This window comes from Arvicanthis niloticus, chromosome 9 (assembly GCF_011762505.2).
Source record: "Arvicanthis niloticus isolate mArvNil1 chromosome 9, mArvNil1.pat.X, whole genome shotgun sequence".
NCBI classification, from domain to species: domain Eukaryota; kingdom Metazoa; phylum Chordata; class Mammalia; order Rodentia; family Muridae; genus Arvicanthis; species Arvicanthis niloticus.
Genome location: NC_047666.1, coordinates 82,086,190 through 82,100,843, shown reverse-complemented (window position 1 = coordinate 82,100,843; position 14,654 = coordinate 82,086,190). Strand labels below are relative to the sequence as shown.

At 48.1% G+C, this 14,654-nt stretch overlaps 2 protein-coding genes across 20 annotated transcripts in view; one reads left to right on the top strand and one right to left on the bottom strand.

Moving 5' to 3' along the window:
* Positions 1 to 2,785, top strand: part of Dnai7 (dynein axonemal intermediate chain 7) — a 37,857-nt gene extending 35,072 nt beyond the window's left edge. For all 13 annotated transcript variants that reach the window (XM_076940825.1, XM_076940827.1, XM_034512145.2 and 10 more), the window contains 3 exons: positions 110 to 277; positions 1,409 to 1,522; positions 2,346 to 2,785. In XM_076940825.1, coding sequence (XP_076796940.1) covers positions 110 to 277; positions 1,409 to 1,522; positions 2,346 to 2,618 — 555 coding nt within the window. In that variant the 3' untranslated portion in view covers positions 2,619 to 2,785. The remainder of the gene's footprint in view (positions 1 to 109; positions 278 to 1,408; positions 1,523 to 2,345) is intronic.
* The window catches only part of Irag2 (inositol 1,4,5-triphosphate receptor associated 2), a 50,725-nt gene continuing 38,801 nt past the window's right edge, over positions 2,731 to 14,654 (bottom strand). For all 7 annotated transcript variants that reach the window (XM_076940838.1, XM_076940839.1, XM_076940840.1 and 4 more), the window contains 8 exons: positions 14,153 to 14,287; positions 10,415 to 10,562; positions 7,686 to 7,729; positions 5,901 to 5,963; positions 5,745 to 5,794; positions 5,464 to 5,565; positions 3,785 to 3,892; positions 2,731 to 3,213 (listed from right to left, as the gene is read on the bottom strand). In XM_076940838.1, coding sequence (XP_076796953.1) covers positions 2,970 to 3,213; positions 3,785 to 3,892; positions 5,464 to 5,565; positions 5,745 to 5,794; positions 5,901 to 5,963; positions 7,686 to 7,729; positions 10,415 to 10,562; positions 14,153 to 14,287 — 894 coding nt within the window. In that variant the 3' untranslated portion in view covers positions 2,731 to 2,969. The remainder of the gene's footprint in view (positions 3,214 to 3,784; positions 3,893 to 5,463; positions 5,566 to 5,744; positions 5,795 to 5,900; positions 5,964 to 7,685; positions 7,730 to 10,414; positions 10,563 to 14,152; positions 14,288 to 14,654) is intronic.

The window sequence follows — 14,654 nt, the reverse complement described above, 5'->3', positions numbered from 1 at the left end:
CAAGACACACCAGAAGCATTATTTAGTGTGGAGTAGCCTATGATTTCAGATGTGGTCTCTAAGAGGACTAGAGGGGGCTAATAGTTTCCCTTCTCTTCTTGAAATTCAGGAAACCCTCTGCATGTTGGCTTCCGTGAAACTGAAGGGCAAGGGACATGAGTTTCATCTAAAAGGAAAATGGATGGCTCCTATACCCTTCATCCTGGCTTTGAAAGAGGCCGGGCTGAACATCTTTCCTGCTATATACTCTCATTTTTACGTGGTCATCAACAATAAGGCAAGAATGTATCTCATTTGATGTGGTGGGAACCTAGGATGCCGCCGCTGTTAAACTGTATCAGGGAAACACCAGAAACCCAGGGTTCCTCTCATGGAATAGTTTCCTCAAGAGCCACAGTGTGGTGAGGGGCTCTGCCATCTGCGCCATCACTTCTATCAAGAGCAGCCCAGCTGCTGTGCATCTTCTTCATTTTCACACAGGGACCACCAGCCCACAGAAACATGTTCTTTCTGGTTTCTCACCACAGTCCCCATGGCTATGTGCCATTCTGTGCTCCTCACAGGGATTTAGCTCATGAGTTCCTGTGGGAATCTGGGGCCCCTAGAGAACAGGGCCTGTGGATTGTTCTAGCAGCCAGCCTGGCCCCAGAGTGCAGGCATGTGGTAAAGCCCATGGCGATAAACAGAAATGCAGGTGCTGTGACCACGGAAGGCGCTTTTGTAGGCGGACAAGCTCTGCACTGAAGAACGCATCCGCCACTTTCCGGGGTCTTTTCACCTGTCAGTGATTGTGTTACACCTGTCAATCACATCCTAAGGGTCAGAACACAAATACACAGGTAGGAAAGGTTTGAGGGACTCAGTGCCAGAGTTAACTGTGCTTACTGCCCGGGAGCAATATTCTACCAGAGAAAGCTTAATTGAAATGGTCCTGAAGAGTGGGGCCCTGAGTACAGTACTCAGCAGGGTGCTGAGGAGAGCCTGGACTGCCAGTGTGGCAATCAAAGCTGGAGGCTGAGGGGCACGTGCCCCAGGGGGCTCCGGGAGGGGCTCTCTAGGTGGAAAGCACAGCCACAGGTGCACCCCAGGACAGCAGCAGTCTGGCTGCTCTGCTCTGCCAGCTGTTAGACTAGGAAGGATATGATGTCAGGGGTCAGCTCACAGGGGTCAGCTCACATCAGCTTCTGTGGACACTGTTCATGTTAGGGAGTGTGCAGAAAGGGAAACCATTGCCTAGTTTTGAGAGTAGAACCTGAAAAAGTAGAAGAGTAGACCACAGAATCTGATTTCAATCTTGAAATGAATCCTTTGTGAAGGACAGGCTACAGAGAGGTCTGATGGAGAGGAAGGAGAGGGAGCTTGCTGGACGTTGTAAGACTGACTGCGCGTATCCCCCTCCTGTGGACAGGTCCCCCAGGTGGAGTTGAAGGCCTATCGGCAGATGGCCCTGCTGAGCACCGCCTTCTCGTTTGGCTGGAGCAAGTGGAACATGGTCTGCAACTCCACAAGAGTTGTGTTTCGGGTAAAGTATGCAAAAACCAAGAACCTGTCTTGTCATCCAAAAAGAAAACACCTGAGAAATCAGTGTGTGGACTCGTTCACCTCCTAAAGATTTCGTGAGATCAGCATTCAAAGTGCTCTCAAGTTCTGAGTTCTAGCTTCTCAGACCTTCACCCACTACAGTACCAAACACCATGACATTGTGTCTGTGTTGACTCAGGAGCAAACAGGGAAACCATGTGTCTGTGAGCATCTGTGGTTCATGGTCCTCTACAGAGGCCAGGCATTCGGCATAACTTCTGACACATTACTGTTTATGAGTAGGAAGGACGCCGTCTGTCTTCAAACTCCATGTTGACTGAGTTTGTCTCTGACCTGAGTGGGAAGGCAGGGCCTCATCCGTGCTGTGCGCCAAGTGCTCCACCCCTGAGCTCCACCCCCAAGGCTCAGCTGATGCAAAAGTAGCCGCCATGTTTCTTTTCATTGTTGCTCCCTACTTAGGTACAGCTTTCTTGAGAGCTGGGTCTCACTGATGCAACCAGTGTCTCTGGGTAGGGTGCCCGCTGCTCCTTCAGCGCCCAGAGCAGTACCTGGGCACAGCATCAGCACACAGGTACCATCCAGTGCTTGCTCCATAAGTATGGAGATGTTTCATGGTTTGAAGCAATTCAGAACCACAGCATGCTGAGTGCTTTTTGCTATGTTTACTGACACACTCCTTTCCTCCCACCACTGGGGAGGCTGAGCCAGCCTGGTTTACCTCACGAGACTCTGTCTGCAAGCTGGGCCAGTGACTGGGTTACCCAGCAGCTTTGGCACTCCCAGAATTCATGTTGTCTTTCTAGGTGAGGGAACACCAGTCAGAAGAAACCGAGCAGAGCACCTGGTCGCTCCTCATGTTCAGTGGTGACAGAGCACAGATGCTCAAGATGCAGGAAGAGAACGACAAGTTCTCCGAGACCCTCAGGGAGGGCACCGAGTTTCACTCCACCTTGTACCACATGATGAAGGACTTTGCCTCCCCAGTAGCAATGGAGAGGGTCAGGCATTCGGACTGCCTGTTCATCGACTCCGTGTGCTACATGCTGCTGTCCATCCGGGTCCTCAGCTATTCCTAATCTTCACAGTGTGTGTAAGAGCCGCGAACCCTCATACCTGAGAGGAATCAGGTAGCTTTCCAATCAGCCACTAAAATGTCGGAGAGCAACCGGCATTCCGGCTGCACTGCGGGAAGATTTGAATGGTCTTTATTTGGATACATTTCAATAAAGTCTTATGTCTCTAACTCAGAAAGCTCATTAAAATACCCTAGGTGGGGTCCCCTCCCTTGTGAAATTCCTCCCCTGTGCTTTTGTTGGAGAATTAAAACATCTCAGCTGCTGAGGACCCTAGCTTTGCACTATAGTTACTAAGTTACAAATCTCAGAGGGAAATGTTAAAATCCAAGCGAGCATTGAGCTGCCCTGCAGTCACACCAGCGGAGGTCCATCGTGCCCAAGTCTGGTAAATGGCCAGAAGATGTGTTCTAGAGACATCCAGGAGTCCCCTTCCTGTGTGGGTGCAGCCTCCACGGCTGTCTGGAAGAGCTGACCCGTGAGGACGCTCATCAGCGCTGCGAACAGTATGATGAAGAGCCCCACAAGCCAGAGCGCTTTGTTGGCCCTTTGGAAGGACGCCTGCAGGTGAGCGACCCAGGAAGCCAACGAGCTGCAGCTGTGGGGAGAGCACACGGAGGGGGAAGTCACTGAGTGGGACCTGGAGGCTCTCCCTCATCCAGGGGACACTGGTCACTGAGCGCACAATAGCACTGCCTCAGCTGCGTTTTAGGATGGAGCCTCTCGGTTTGGGGCACAGCCTGCTCCCCAACATTGGTAAATCTAGCCCTGCTGCAATGCCGGGAACATAATGTAGGCACTAACTCCTAACATGCCTTCTATTCGCCCCATCCGTCAGTCAAGCAAAGCAGGGTTGGTGTACTCCCTGCTACAGCCAGCATCCCTCTGTGCTACTGTTCAAACTAAAGAAAGCCAAGCTTTACATCTGCCTCACTAACCTCCACCCTAGCCTCATCCACAGTTGGCCCAACCCAGGGCTTTTACTGTGTCCTTAAAGCAGCTGCTGAAGCCAGAGACTGGGAAAGCCGGGCTCTGAGCCAAGGCTGCCAGCTTGAGTCAAGTTCCTGCCTGGTGTAAAACAGGGTTAGGTGGAGCCCGTCTATAAAGCAGTCTGAGCAGTAGGGCTAGCCCTGTGTCCTCCATCCCCACCCTTGGTAAGCACAGCTTACACTGTGCCTCTGTCACAGGCCGATGAACTGCTTCTCCTCTCAGAAAGGCTGGGCTTCCTGGTCCTCTCTACGGCCTCTTCCCCTGGCGGTTCCGGGGTGTCTCTGGTTCTGCAAATAAGTTTTGACACTAATGACAAGACACCACATTTGCCAGACACCATCAAGGTTCACTCATAACTCAGAGTGCTGAGAAATATCACATTCTAAATGTTAGCTCATGAAACTTACTGGAATTTAACAATAACTTCTCTGTAGTATAATGGTGAGTAAGACCCACAAGGGGGAATTCATGAAGAATTACAAAAGTCAGTCTTAACCTCTTCTAATCAAAATCATGGATTTATGTGCACATCTGTAGCCTTATAACGCATTTCTTGAAATGATGAATACTTAATAGAGGTTTATTATATTTTAATATCTTCTATAAGCAGCTGAGTGCATTTGTAGTGGAAATTTTTCGTTTTGAGACAGAGTCTCATGGTCAGCCCTGGCTGACCTCAAACTTGCGGAGGTCCTCCTGTCTGTGTCCTCAGAGTGGGGGTCCCAGGCAGGCTCTTCCACTTTTAGATTCTTTTTTTATCGTGTTTTGGACCAGTGCTAACTTGGAATACAGTCTAAATGTATTATTAAAAGCATCTGAACATATGCTGAATGTTAAGCTATTTAAAGCACACCAGTACTCGGGAGGAGGCTTCACTGAGCTTATTTTAAATCATAGCCTAAGCGGGGCTCCCTCCACCTAAGCAAACTGACTTCCGTAACTGACGGCTTCTGGTTGGATATGAATTTTGATATCCTTAGCTCAGCGTGCCCAGTTGCCAAAGAGGACAGTGTCTAAGGAGGGGCCCAAGGCACACTCCCCATGTGGCTCACAACAGATCCATCGCCATATCTAAGGGGAGAGCACACGCCACAGGATCCTGCTTTGTGCAAGACGTCCTGGTGCTTGGGACTAAGAAAGGATGTGGGGCTTCCCTGCTCTGCCCTTCACTATGGAACCACACAGCATATTTTAACTTGCTAAATTTTCTAGAAATGCTTCTGACACCTGTAATCCCAACATTCAGGAGGCTGAGACGGGATGGGTTGCTGTTAGTTTGAGGCCAGCTAGCAACACATAGCATCAAACAAACACACAAACAAACATTGCTGTGCAGAGAAGAAAGTGGCTCTCCTTTATGCAAGACAGGTGAGTACACGTGTCACAAAGGGGCATGTATTATTCACACATAAATGTGTTCTGTATCCATTCCCGGTGTTAGCACTCTAAGGTAGTGGAGATTTTTTTCTATGGTTCTGGTGATAGGCATGCCTAGATCTGGGGAGTTCCAAGGAATTATTTAACTTAAAATGTTGCTATCCTGAGGGCTGGAGGAGCCACTGTGTCCCCAAATGACATTTTTTTTTTCTTTTTTCTTTTTTTTTTCGAGACAGGGTTTCTCTGTGTCACCCTGGCTGTCCTGGAACTCACTCTGTAGACCAGGCTGGCCTCGAACTCAGAAATCCACCTGCCTCTGCCTCCCAAGTGCTGGGATTAAAGGCGTGGGCCACCACTGCCCGGCCCAAATGACATTTATAAAGCAGTTCACAGTCGAGGCTTTGCCGGCGGATGCCCTACTCTCCACTGAGCTGAAGTGGCCGCCACTCACATCATATCACAGACACTGTGAGTCACCTACTTCATGTCACACCTCTCGTCATCAGCATCGGCCCAGGAGTAGGTGCTGATGAAGCGGTGCAGCGAGGGGCGGTGCTCACCCTGCTTTGTCCCCAGGATTTTCCTATACAGAGATAACAACCATACGTCAAACAAAGCTGTACTTGATCAATGCTTTCCCTCCCTGCCTAAGCCAGCACAGAAATCACACTGTCTGCTCGGACTCTGAGCGAATCCAAGGTTATCATCAACGCTCATGTGCTTGCCGTGGGTTCCCAGCGGGTGGGCACAAGTCACACATACCAGCTGCTCGACCGCCGGCTGAATCTGTCGTTATTTTCCAGGCCTGACACCTTTGGAGGTTTGAGAGATGATAAAACAGGTGCTCAGTGAAGGAATGATACTACAGTCAGAGAGACGAGTCTGCTTTTGAGGCAGAGGACCTTCCCATGGACTTACCATCCCCACATTTCCAAGGTTCCTGGGTAGAGAGGCAATGGTCACTCTTCGAAGAGAAGATGGCTATCCGAGAGAGAAATGTGCAGTTAGAGAATCCTAACATCCTTTGCCAATGCCTCATGCCATTGCACAGCTGTTGGGCAGGAGGCAGCCGGACGCTGGGGGATCTAACGTCGAAAAGTCGCCTTTCAGAAATACCTGTCCATTCATATTCCATCCCCCCAACCTTTGGTTTATAATTTAGCTAACCAAGAGTGGAGCTTTGTGCCTTTCGTTTATCTGTCTCGAGCCTGTGCTGTGCACCTTCCTCACTGAGTCACGGCGCGTGTGTCAGCCTGGGAAACATGTTCACATTTATGACCATTTTCTATTTCTCTATGTCTTCATAGAAAGACAAACTGTATTGTAATTTAGTCAAATGTATTTTTGTCTCTTTGTTACCTTCACTTCCGTGCTTAGAAGACTCCAGCTCAAGAGGAAGTCAGTGTTTGCCATGCTTATAGCTTCTCCTATAATTTTCCCAACTAATACATTTAAAATTCGTGGAACTTTTGCTATATTTATTTTAACTAACACAGAGAAAAAAATTCACATACAAGGGGAAATCAGAGGCTTTGATACACATCCATGTGGTGTGATGTCTAAATCAGGCAAACATCTCTCCTCAAACATTATTATAAACGTTTTTGAAACTCTTCCCTGTAGCTTTCTTTTTTACCATACCACTAAGCAACAGCACCCCAGGCTTGGCACTTCCCAACTCTCCCTAAGCCTGGGGTAACCCCCATTCCACTCTCTCTCAGCCTGGGGTAGTCCCCATTCTATGCGTGAACTCACTGTGTAGTGGAAGCAGGCCCCTGTCTCAGCTCATCATTGCTTGGAATGAGTAATGTTTTTAGGCTTTATTATAAACGAGATGCTATATTTCAACAAATGAACGTGTTTATCGGCCTTGAGATTGGCACAGGAGGGGATTACATAGTATCTTGTAGCTTCAGTACGTATCACCCAAAAATAAAAAGTATTTTTAATACAGTGAATAAACCAAAGGATTACAATGGTCAGCGTCCACCATCAACTCCGATGCATTAAGCAGCTGACTGGGGCATTACTGAGGGGCACCCGTGGGTGTGCCTCTGCAGGGACCTCCTGATTGTGACCACCACTCCATGGGCTCTCCCCCTGCATCACCCTCATCCTGCCGCCTTATTCAGCAACACGACTTGATTTTTAGACAGGTGTGGAGGCGCCCAGAAACAGGTTGTTTGTCCTCATCTCAGCGTCCACCAAGAACATTGTCAGGGGTACCGTGCTGGACTTCCAGGGCAAGTTTTGCAGAGGGGAATAAGTGGGCCTTTTCTCTTGCTTTGGGACTTGACTTTCTAGTAAGAATGCTGCCTGACTCTGAGGTAGAGATGAGAGAGCCCAGGGAGAAATCAGGGCTGAGGGCAGTTAGGACGGGGCTGCAGGGAGGGGACACGGCTGTAGGGATCTTGAGGGTCTATCTGTTCTGCCACTATCTGCTTGCCTGGCCCAGCTCTGGTTTAGAGAACAAGATAAGAGAGTGATATACTGGCCTTCCTCTTGCTTCTGGGCCCTTCTGGTGGACATACAAATAGCACACTGTACCTCATAAACTGTCTAAACAGGTAACATGTATATATTCATGCATGTGAATTTAAATCAGCTTTGTGATTTATGGTAAAAAGCACATAACGTCAAATACTATCTTAACATTTCATGAGCATTACATCAACATTGGTTAATTACGAAATCAACAATTACCTTGGAATTTAGAGAAGATGAGCGCTTTTTAATCTGACAGTCATCTGAAAGGAAAAACATTTTCACAAAAGTTTTTGAGAATTATTTTATGTCTATGTTTCCCCTGCGTGTATGTCTGTGCATCACATCGGATACCCTGCGATCCAAGTTATGGATAGCTGTGAGCCACTGTGTGGATGTCGGGAACTCTGAAAAAGCAACAGGTGCTCTTAACCACTGAACAATCTCTACAGCCCCCACCGTTTCCATTTTGAAAATCACACATTCATTTATGTCAAGTAAAAGCCAAAAAGGGTTTACTAAAGCCTCTGTAGGAGACGGAGACAGGAGGATTGCTGAGTTCAGGGCCAGCCTGGGCTACAAAGAGACACTATTTGTTCATTTTCTGTTTGTGGTACCGAGGCTTGAACCCAGGGGCTTTCTACATGTGAGGCAAATGCTTAACTACTGTGTTACATCTCCAGCCCCAACAACTACCATCTAAACCACTAAGGTGCAAGCCTTTGTTTCTGTAGTTGTCCACAGTGCCTGCTAGCGTGCAAAAGACTGTCAAATACTGCTGCCCTTAAAAAGAGGGAACATCACACACAAAAAAAGAATTCTGCTCAAAAAAGCTCATACTTTTTACTCAAAACAACTGTGGAGCTGGAGAGGCGGCCCAGTAGTTAAGAACCGTGGCTGCTCTTGCAAAGGACACTAGTTTAGCTCCTGGCACCCCTGTGGCAGCTCACAACCATCAGAAGATCTTGTGCCCTCCTTTAGCTTCTGTGGGGACTGCATACACATACATACATGCAGTCAGGTGCTCATGCCTATAAAATAAAAATAAATCTTTAAAAATAGTGTAAAATGTGCAGAAACCATGTGTTCTCATTTCTCTCATGGAGGTTTGAATGCTTGGTGACAGGGAGTGGCACCTTTAGCATGTGTGACCAAGGAGGTGTGGCCTTGCTGGAGGAAGTGTGTCACTGTGTAGGTGGGTTTTGATGTCTAATATGCTAAGGTTCCATCAAGTGTGGAAGAGAGTTTCCTCCTGGCTGCCCTTGAATCAAGGTGTAGAACTCTCAGCTCCTCCAGCACCAAGTCTGTCTGCACGATGCCAGGCTTCCCACCATGATGGTAATGGACTGAGCCTCTGAAACTGTAAGCCAGCCCCAATTAAATATCTGCTTTACAAAAGTTTCCTCGGTCATGGTGTTCCTTCACAGCAATGAAACCCTAAGACTTCTCTCTTCCAATCCACCAGACAGCTTCCTGTGCCAGGGTCAATCATCCCTTCAAGAATCTAAAACCTCTGCTGCCGGTAGTGGCTTGTTTATCACACACCATCATGTGTGCAGAAGGAATCAGCTGTAACACACCCTGGCTAGACACTACAGTCCACTGTAATACACCCTGGCTAGACACTATAGTCAACTGTAACACACCCTGGCTAGACACTACAGTCAACTGTAACACACCCTGGCTAGACACTACAGTCAACTGTAATACACCCTGGCTAGACACTACAGTTAACTGTAACACACCCTGACTAGACACTACGGTCCACTGTAACACACCCTGACTAGACACTACAGTCCACTGTAACACACCCTGGCTAGACACTACAGTCCACTGTAACACACCCTGACTAGACACTACAGTTAACTGTAACACACCCTGGCTAGACACTACAGTCAATTGTAACACACCCTGGCTAGACACTACAGTCCACTGTAACACACCCTGACTAGACACTACAGTTAACTGTAACACACCCTGACTAGACACTACAGTTAACTGTAACACACCCTGACTAGACACTACAGTTAACTGTAACACACCCTGACTAGACACTACAGTTAACTGTAACACACCCTGACTAGACACTACAGTCCACTGTAACACACCCTGACTAGACACTACAGTTAACTGTAACACACCCTGGCTAGACACTACAGTCAACTGTAACACACCCTGACTAGACACTACAGTCCACTGTAACACACCCTGACTAGACACTACAGTTAACTGTAATATACCCTGACTAGACACTACAGTTAACTGTAATACACCCTGACTAGACACTACAGTCAACTGTACCACACCCTGACTAGACACTATAGTCCACTTAATGAGTCAGATTAAGCACCTTGTCTCATCTCAGTGATCTAGATTGATTTAATAAATTTTGAGAGTATTACCAAAGGATCTTTTGTGCTTTTCTGTTGTTTTTTTTTTCTTAATTTTTATATAAAACCGAAGAATGATATATTTTTCTAATATAACCTTACTTAAGGATCTTAGTCTACAAGGCAGCGATATAGTACAGAGCATAAAGAGGAGAATATTAGGAAAGTATAACTATTATCTGCCTCCCTCAAAAATCTATGGAGGCCAGTCATAGTGGGGCCTAACTTTAATCCCAGCACTTGGGAGAGAGAGGCAGGTGGGACCAGCCTGGGTCCGTAAGAGAGTCCCAGGACAGCAGGGCCTCCATAGAGAGATTCTGTCTCAAAAGATAAATAAATGAGGTGTGGGGGTAGGTAAAACACCAAAACTAAACCACTTTGTGTGTGCATACATGTGCATGCAGTGCCCATGGCAGACAGCAGAGGGCACCAGATCCTCTGGAGCTAGAGTGGCGGGCAGTTGTGAGCCACTGGACATGGAACCCAATATGAGCGGCAAGCCCTCCTGACTGCCAAGCTAGCTCTCCAGCCCATCACTGCCACCTCGAGTGCTGTTACCTTCGTCTTGCAGAGAGTTAAAAGACCTGTCGTTCTGCAGCAGCGCCTGCTTCAGCTCCTCCAGCTCTGCGTGCTCTTTGGCGTACATCCTCTTTAAGTTCTCTACGTGCTGGATCATCACCTCCACCGCTCTGCTCACCCGGCTTTCCTACGAGAGCCAACTCCCGTTAACAGCCCTGTCCTCGACGCTCAGGCAAAACACACAGTTAGGGCTGATGGGATGGCTCCACGAGAAAAGGGTTTGTGGGCGGCTCTGACCACCTCAGTCCCATCCCTGCAACCCACACTGGGGGAAAGAGTCAGCGCTTTCAGGGTTGCCCTCTGACCTCCACACGGGCACTGCAGCAAGCACAGCATGCACATACACACACCACACATGTACACACAAGTATACATGCTCACAAACACACACATATACACATATTCACACTTAGACACACATGCTCACACACATGCACGTATATACACACAAATTCATACACACTTATACTCACAGATACATACACACACACGCATACACATATACACACCACACACACACACACACACACACACACACACACAAGATGCTTATCAAAGAATGTGTTGGAAGGATTAGATTAGGGTCTGACATAAGCAGGGCCATTTTAAAAGCCATTGTGTAGGACAGCAGAGAGAAGGTGTGACAGATGCAGATGGTAGATACAGCAACAGAAACTGTGGCTCTATTCTCTTGCTAGTCTGAAGGTAAAGCAATGAATTACCCTTTGACAGTTGATGCAGAGGAGACGGGAGTCTGAGAGCTCCCTCCCCCAACACACTGGCTCTCTCCTGTGCCACTAGAACTGAGGGGGCAGTGGGTGGGGAAGGATTCGGAGGGTCTGTGGTTTTGAGGATGCTAAGTGCAGGATATATCAGGCATCAGTGAAGACATGCCAAGTTCCATCTGCACCTCAGGGCAGAGGATGAGGTGAAACTCACAAACTGGGGAGTCACCTTGGAACTTGTGAACACATGGGTTGAGTACAGATGCTGAGAAGGTGAGTGGAAGCTCTTCAGCTCCGTGAGGCCTGAGAGAAGGCATAGGCCATTCAACAGAGCAGCCCGTAGAGCAGAGGGCAAGGGCAGGCGTGCAGGAGGAGGATGCCGAGCTCAAGAGCAGCTTGGGGAAGGCGAAGACGCATGCTGGTCCTGGAAATGTGCAGGTGACAGTAGAGGTAACAAATGCAGGTTCGAGGTTTAAGAGGAGGATACTAGAGGCAAAAGACTAGACATGAGAATCATCCCACTGAGAGACTTGTTCTAGAACAAAGAAAGAGAAAAGCAAGATGGTGGCCAAAGAAACCAGGGGCATGTGCTGGGGGAGGAAAGTGAGAGGGGACTTTTGATTTTTAAGATGGTATCTCTCACCAAGCAGCTCAGTCTAACCTCTAGCACACAGTCATCTTAAGTGTTACTGCCCCAGGCGCTGGGACGCCCTTGGGGCCACTCGGACCAGTTTCTTCTATTGCTTGTATCAATTCTTTTTTAATGAAGAGGTGACTTTATTCTACCTTTACTTTATACTATTGTTATCCCTTCCATCTTGAGAACAATGAACACCTGCACTGGTAGGGATGATTTTATAGGCTGGGAAGAACTGTAAAAAGGGAGGGGGATTCAGCTGGCAGAATTTAGGCCCGTGTTTCTGGGCAAACTGGCAAAGGACGGGATCTTGTGTACAGGCAAGATGGCTGCCCTTTGACAGTACAGGGGAGCAGTTGTCTTTAGCTCCAGGAAAGATGGCAGCCTATGTGGATTCTGGTGGTAGGTGCAAGCCTGGGGCAGCTTCTACCCTCTGGCTCATCTCAGTTTTCTCAGTAGCAAAGTCATTGTTTGACAGAGAAACACCAGAGAAGACATGGTGGTGGTTTGAGGACAAGATGTGAAGCTGACTTAGAAGGGACAGGAAGCTGCCTGGCCCCACATAAGGCCAATGGTAAGAGCTCAGTCAGCACAGGGTGTGTAGAAGTCTGCATGGTGTGCATGATTTTCTGCTCTGACATGGTCAGGTAGATAAGTGGTCTGAAACATGAAAGGTGGAAAGCAGTGGGTTCCTGCAAGGGAGGGAACATGAGATCTGACTGCAAAGTTTAAAGCCTGGTCCAGAAAGAAGATGAGAGACTGTAAGGGACATGGGACGGGCGTAAGGGGGCAGAGACAGACAACAGTACCACATGTTTATTTACCACCATTGCAAGAAAGCAATACGCATTGTGTCTAAAAGTGATGACACATCACTAAGTGGCCCAGCAAGCCTGTGACTAAGAAACATGGACACAGACACACAGCCAATGGTGAAGGGTAGATGAGGCAGCTGATAGAGACACTTGGGTTTTTAAAGCCTTGCACATCCCCCACTGAGGGGTTGACAAAGAGCTAGAATATGTAACCACTTGTCAGACTAAAGCCTCTAACACATTAAATATCTTCCTAAGGAGATGTCTTAGCCTGTCTGTTTAGCTTTTTAAGAAGTCAAGTCTCGCTGGAACTGCTCATGGTGCACATCTGAAGTTCTAATGTTCTATGACAACATGTAAATAAAATCAGACAGGTGGGTAGAGAGGGAGTGACCAAGCAGACCACACCCGCAACTCCAGACATCCTTGAAGCTGCACTTAGGTTGTTCCTGCTGTGTCAGAAACTCAGGCACCAGGGCACTTTCCCAGTCAGCACACATGTGCACCTTGGAGGGGCTGTACCCTCACAGTCTCCTGGCTCGTTCTCTTTTTGTTTGCATTGAGGCTTTGGGGTTTTTCAAGAGGAACATGGAAGAATACCCTAAAGAGGAACTCGGGCCTACATGACTTAAGGGAGAAAGGTGTAGGAGGAGCTAAGGTGGGAGGAGTAAGGAGAGGAAGAGGAGGAGAAAAGAGAGGAGGAGGAGAAGGAAGAGGAGGAGCTAAGGGTGAGACAGAGAACGAGAGAGGGGGACATGGAGGCTGATGTCTGTAGCAGTCAAGGGTAGTTGGTGTATCTAGGTTGGGTATTGGGTTACACCTCTGATTGTAAGGGCATCTTGTTGTTGATCATTACTAAATATATAAAGCCTTTAGATAACTTAAGCATTAGAGTCTCATTTGTACTGAGCCCGTATGGATGGTGGGATGGTCTGGCAATGCCCAGCCTTGCAAAGACAGCGTGGAAGATTGGCAGAGCTATCTCCCATGCTGGTGTCTTGTAGGTGGCAGGGCTGGTGTTTCTGGCTGGCTGTTTCTAGCTGCGGCACGCACCTGGTTTCTGGCCATGCAACCTGGCAGTTGAGCTAGGCAGAGACACCACAGCTTAGATAATCGGTTTGACCAGAAGCCATTTTAAATCTTTAATACAACAGAAAGGTGCTTATGCCTTATGCTGTGGATATGCTGAATATGCTTCCAAACTCCCACAGTGTAGACTCTGAAGGGCTGTGCCCCCCTTTGACTCAGCCAGCTTCTACCCCATCTCTATCTCCTTTCTTCTGTCTTTCTCACGATGAATCCCTGGCTGGCTTGGAACTCTGTATAAACCAGGCTGGGTTTGGATGCACAGGGACCCGCCCACCTGACTCTACATCTGTCCCTGCCTCTGCCACCCGCCACCTGCCATTGCATCCCGAGTATGGGCTGGATTTAAAGACTTAAACCAAGATCTGGTTGTGCACAGAAGTGTTCTGGAAACTTATTTTTAGAAATGTCCCCCCCCCACACCCAGGAGCACAGATCTTCATTTTATCATTACCTGGTTGATAGCCCCCAGCATCTCAGCCCGGCTGGCCACACGGGTTGTGCACTGGCTGAGAAACATTATGCTCTTCTCCAGCTTCTTAATGATTTCCTGAGCCTGGTTGTCCTCTTCACACAGGGGTGTCAGTGACTGCGGTGGAAATCAAAGCATTGAAACAACCCAACAAGTCCTTTTCATACAATTAAACTACATTCAGATCTAAGCATCCCGATGAAGGGTAAAAAGCACCACCAAGGTCCAGCAATGAATACAAATACCACTATCTGAGTTGGGTCAGGGTGCACCATTCTCCATCCCTTCTCTTTATTAGCCCCCATGTGCACTCATGGCTTTCCTCTGTGGTTCACAGGACAGGATGCAGATGGACAGACAATGCCCATGAACAGAATGTGTCACATGAGGACAAATTGGCCTTTGAGAAGGGAATCACAATAATATGAACTGGTCTGAAACTGGTTTTAGAACCACCTAGGAGACACACCACTGCATGTGTCTG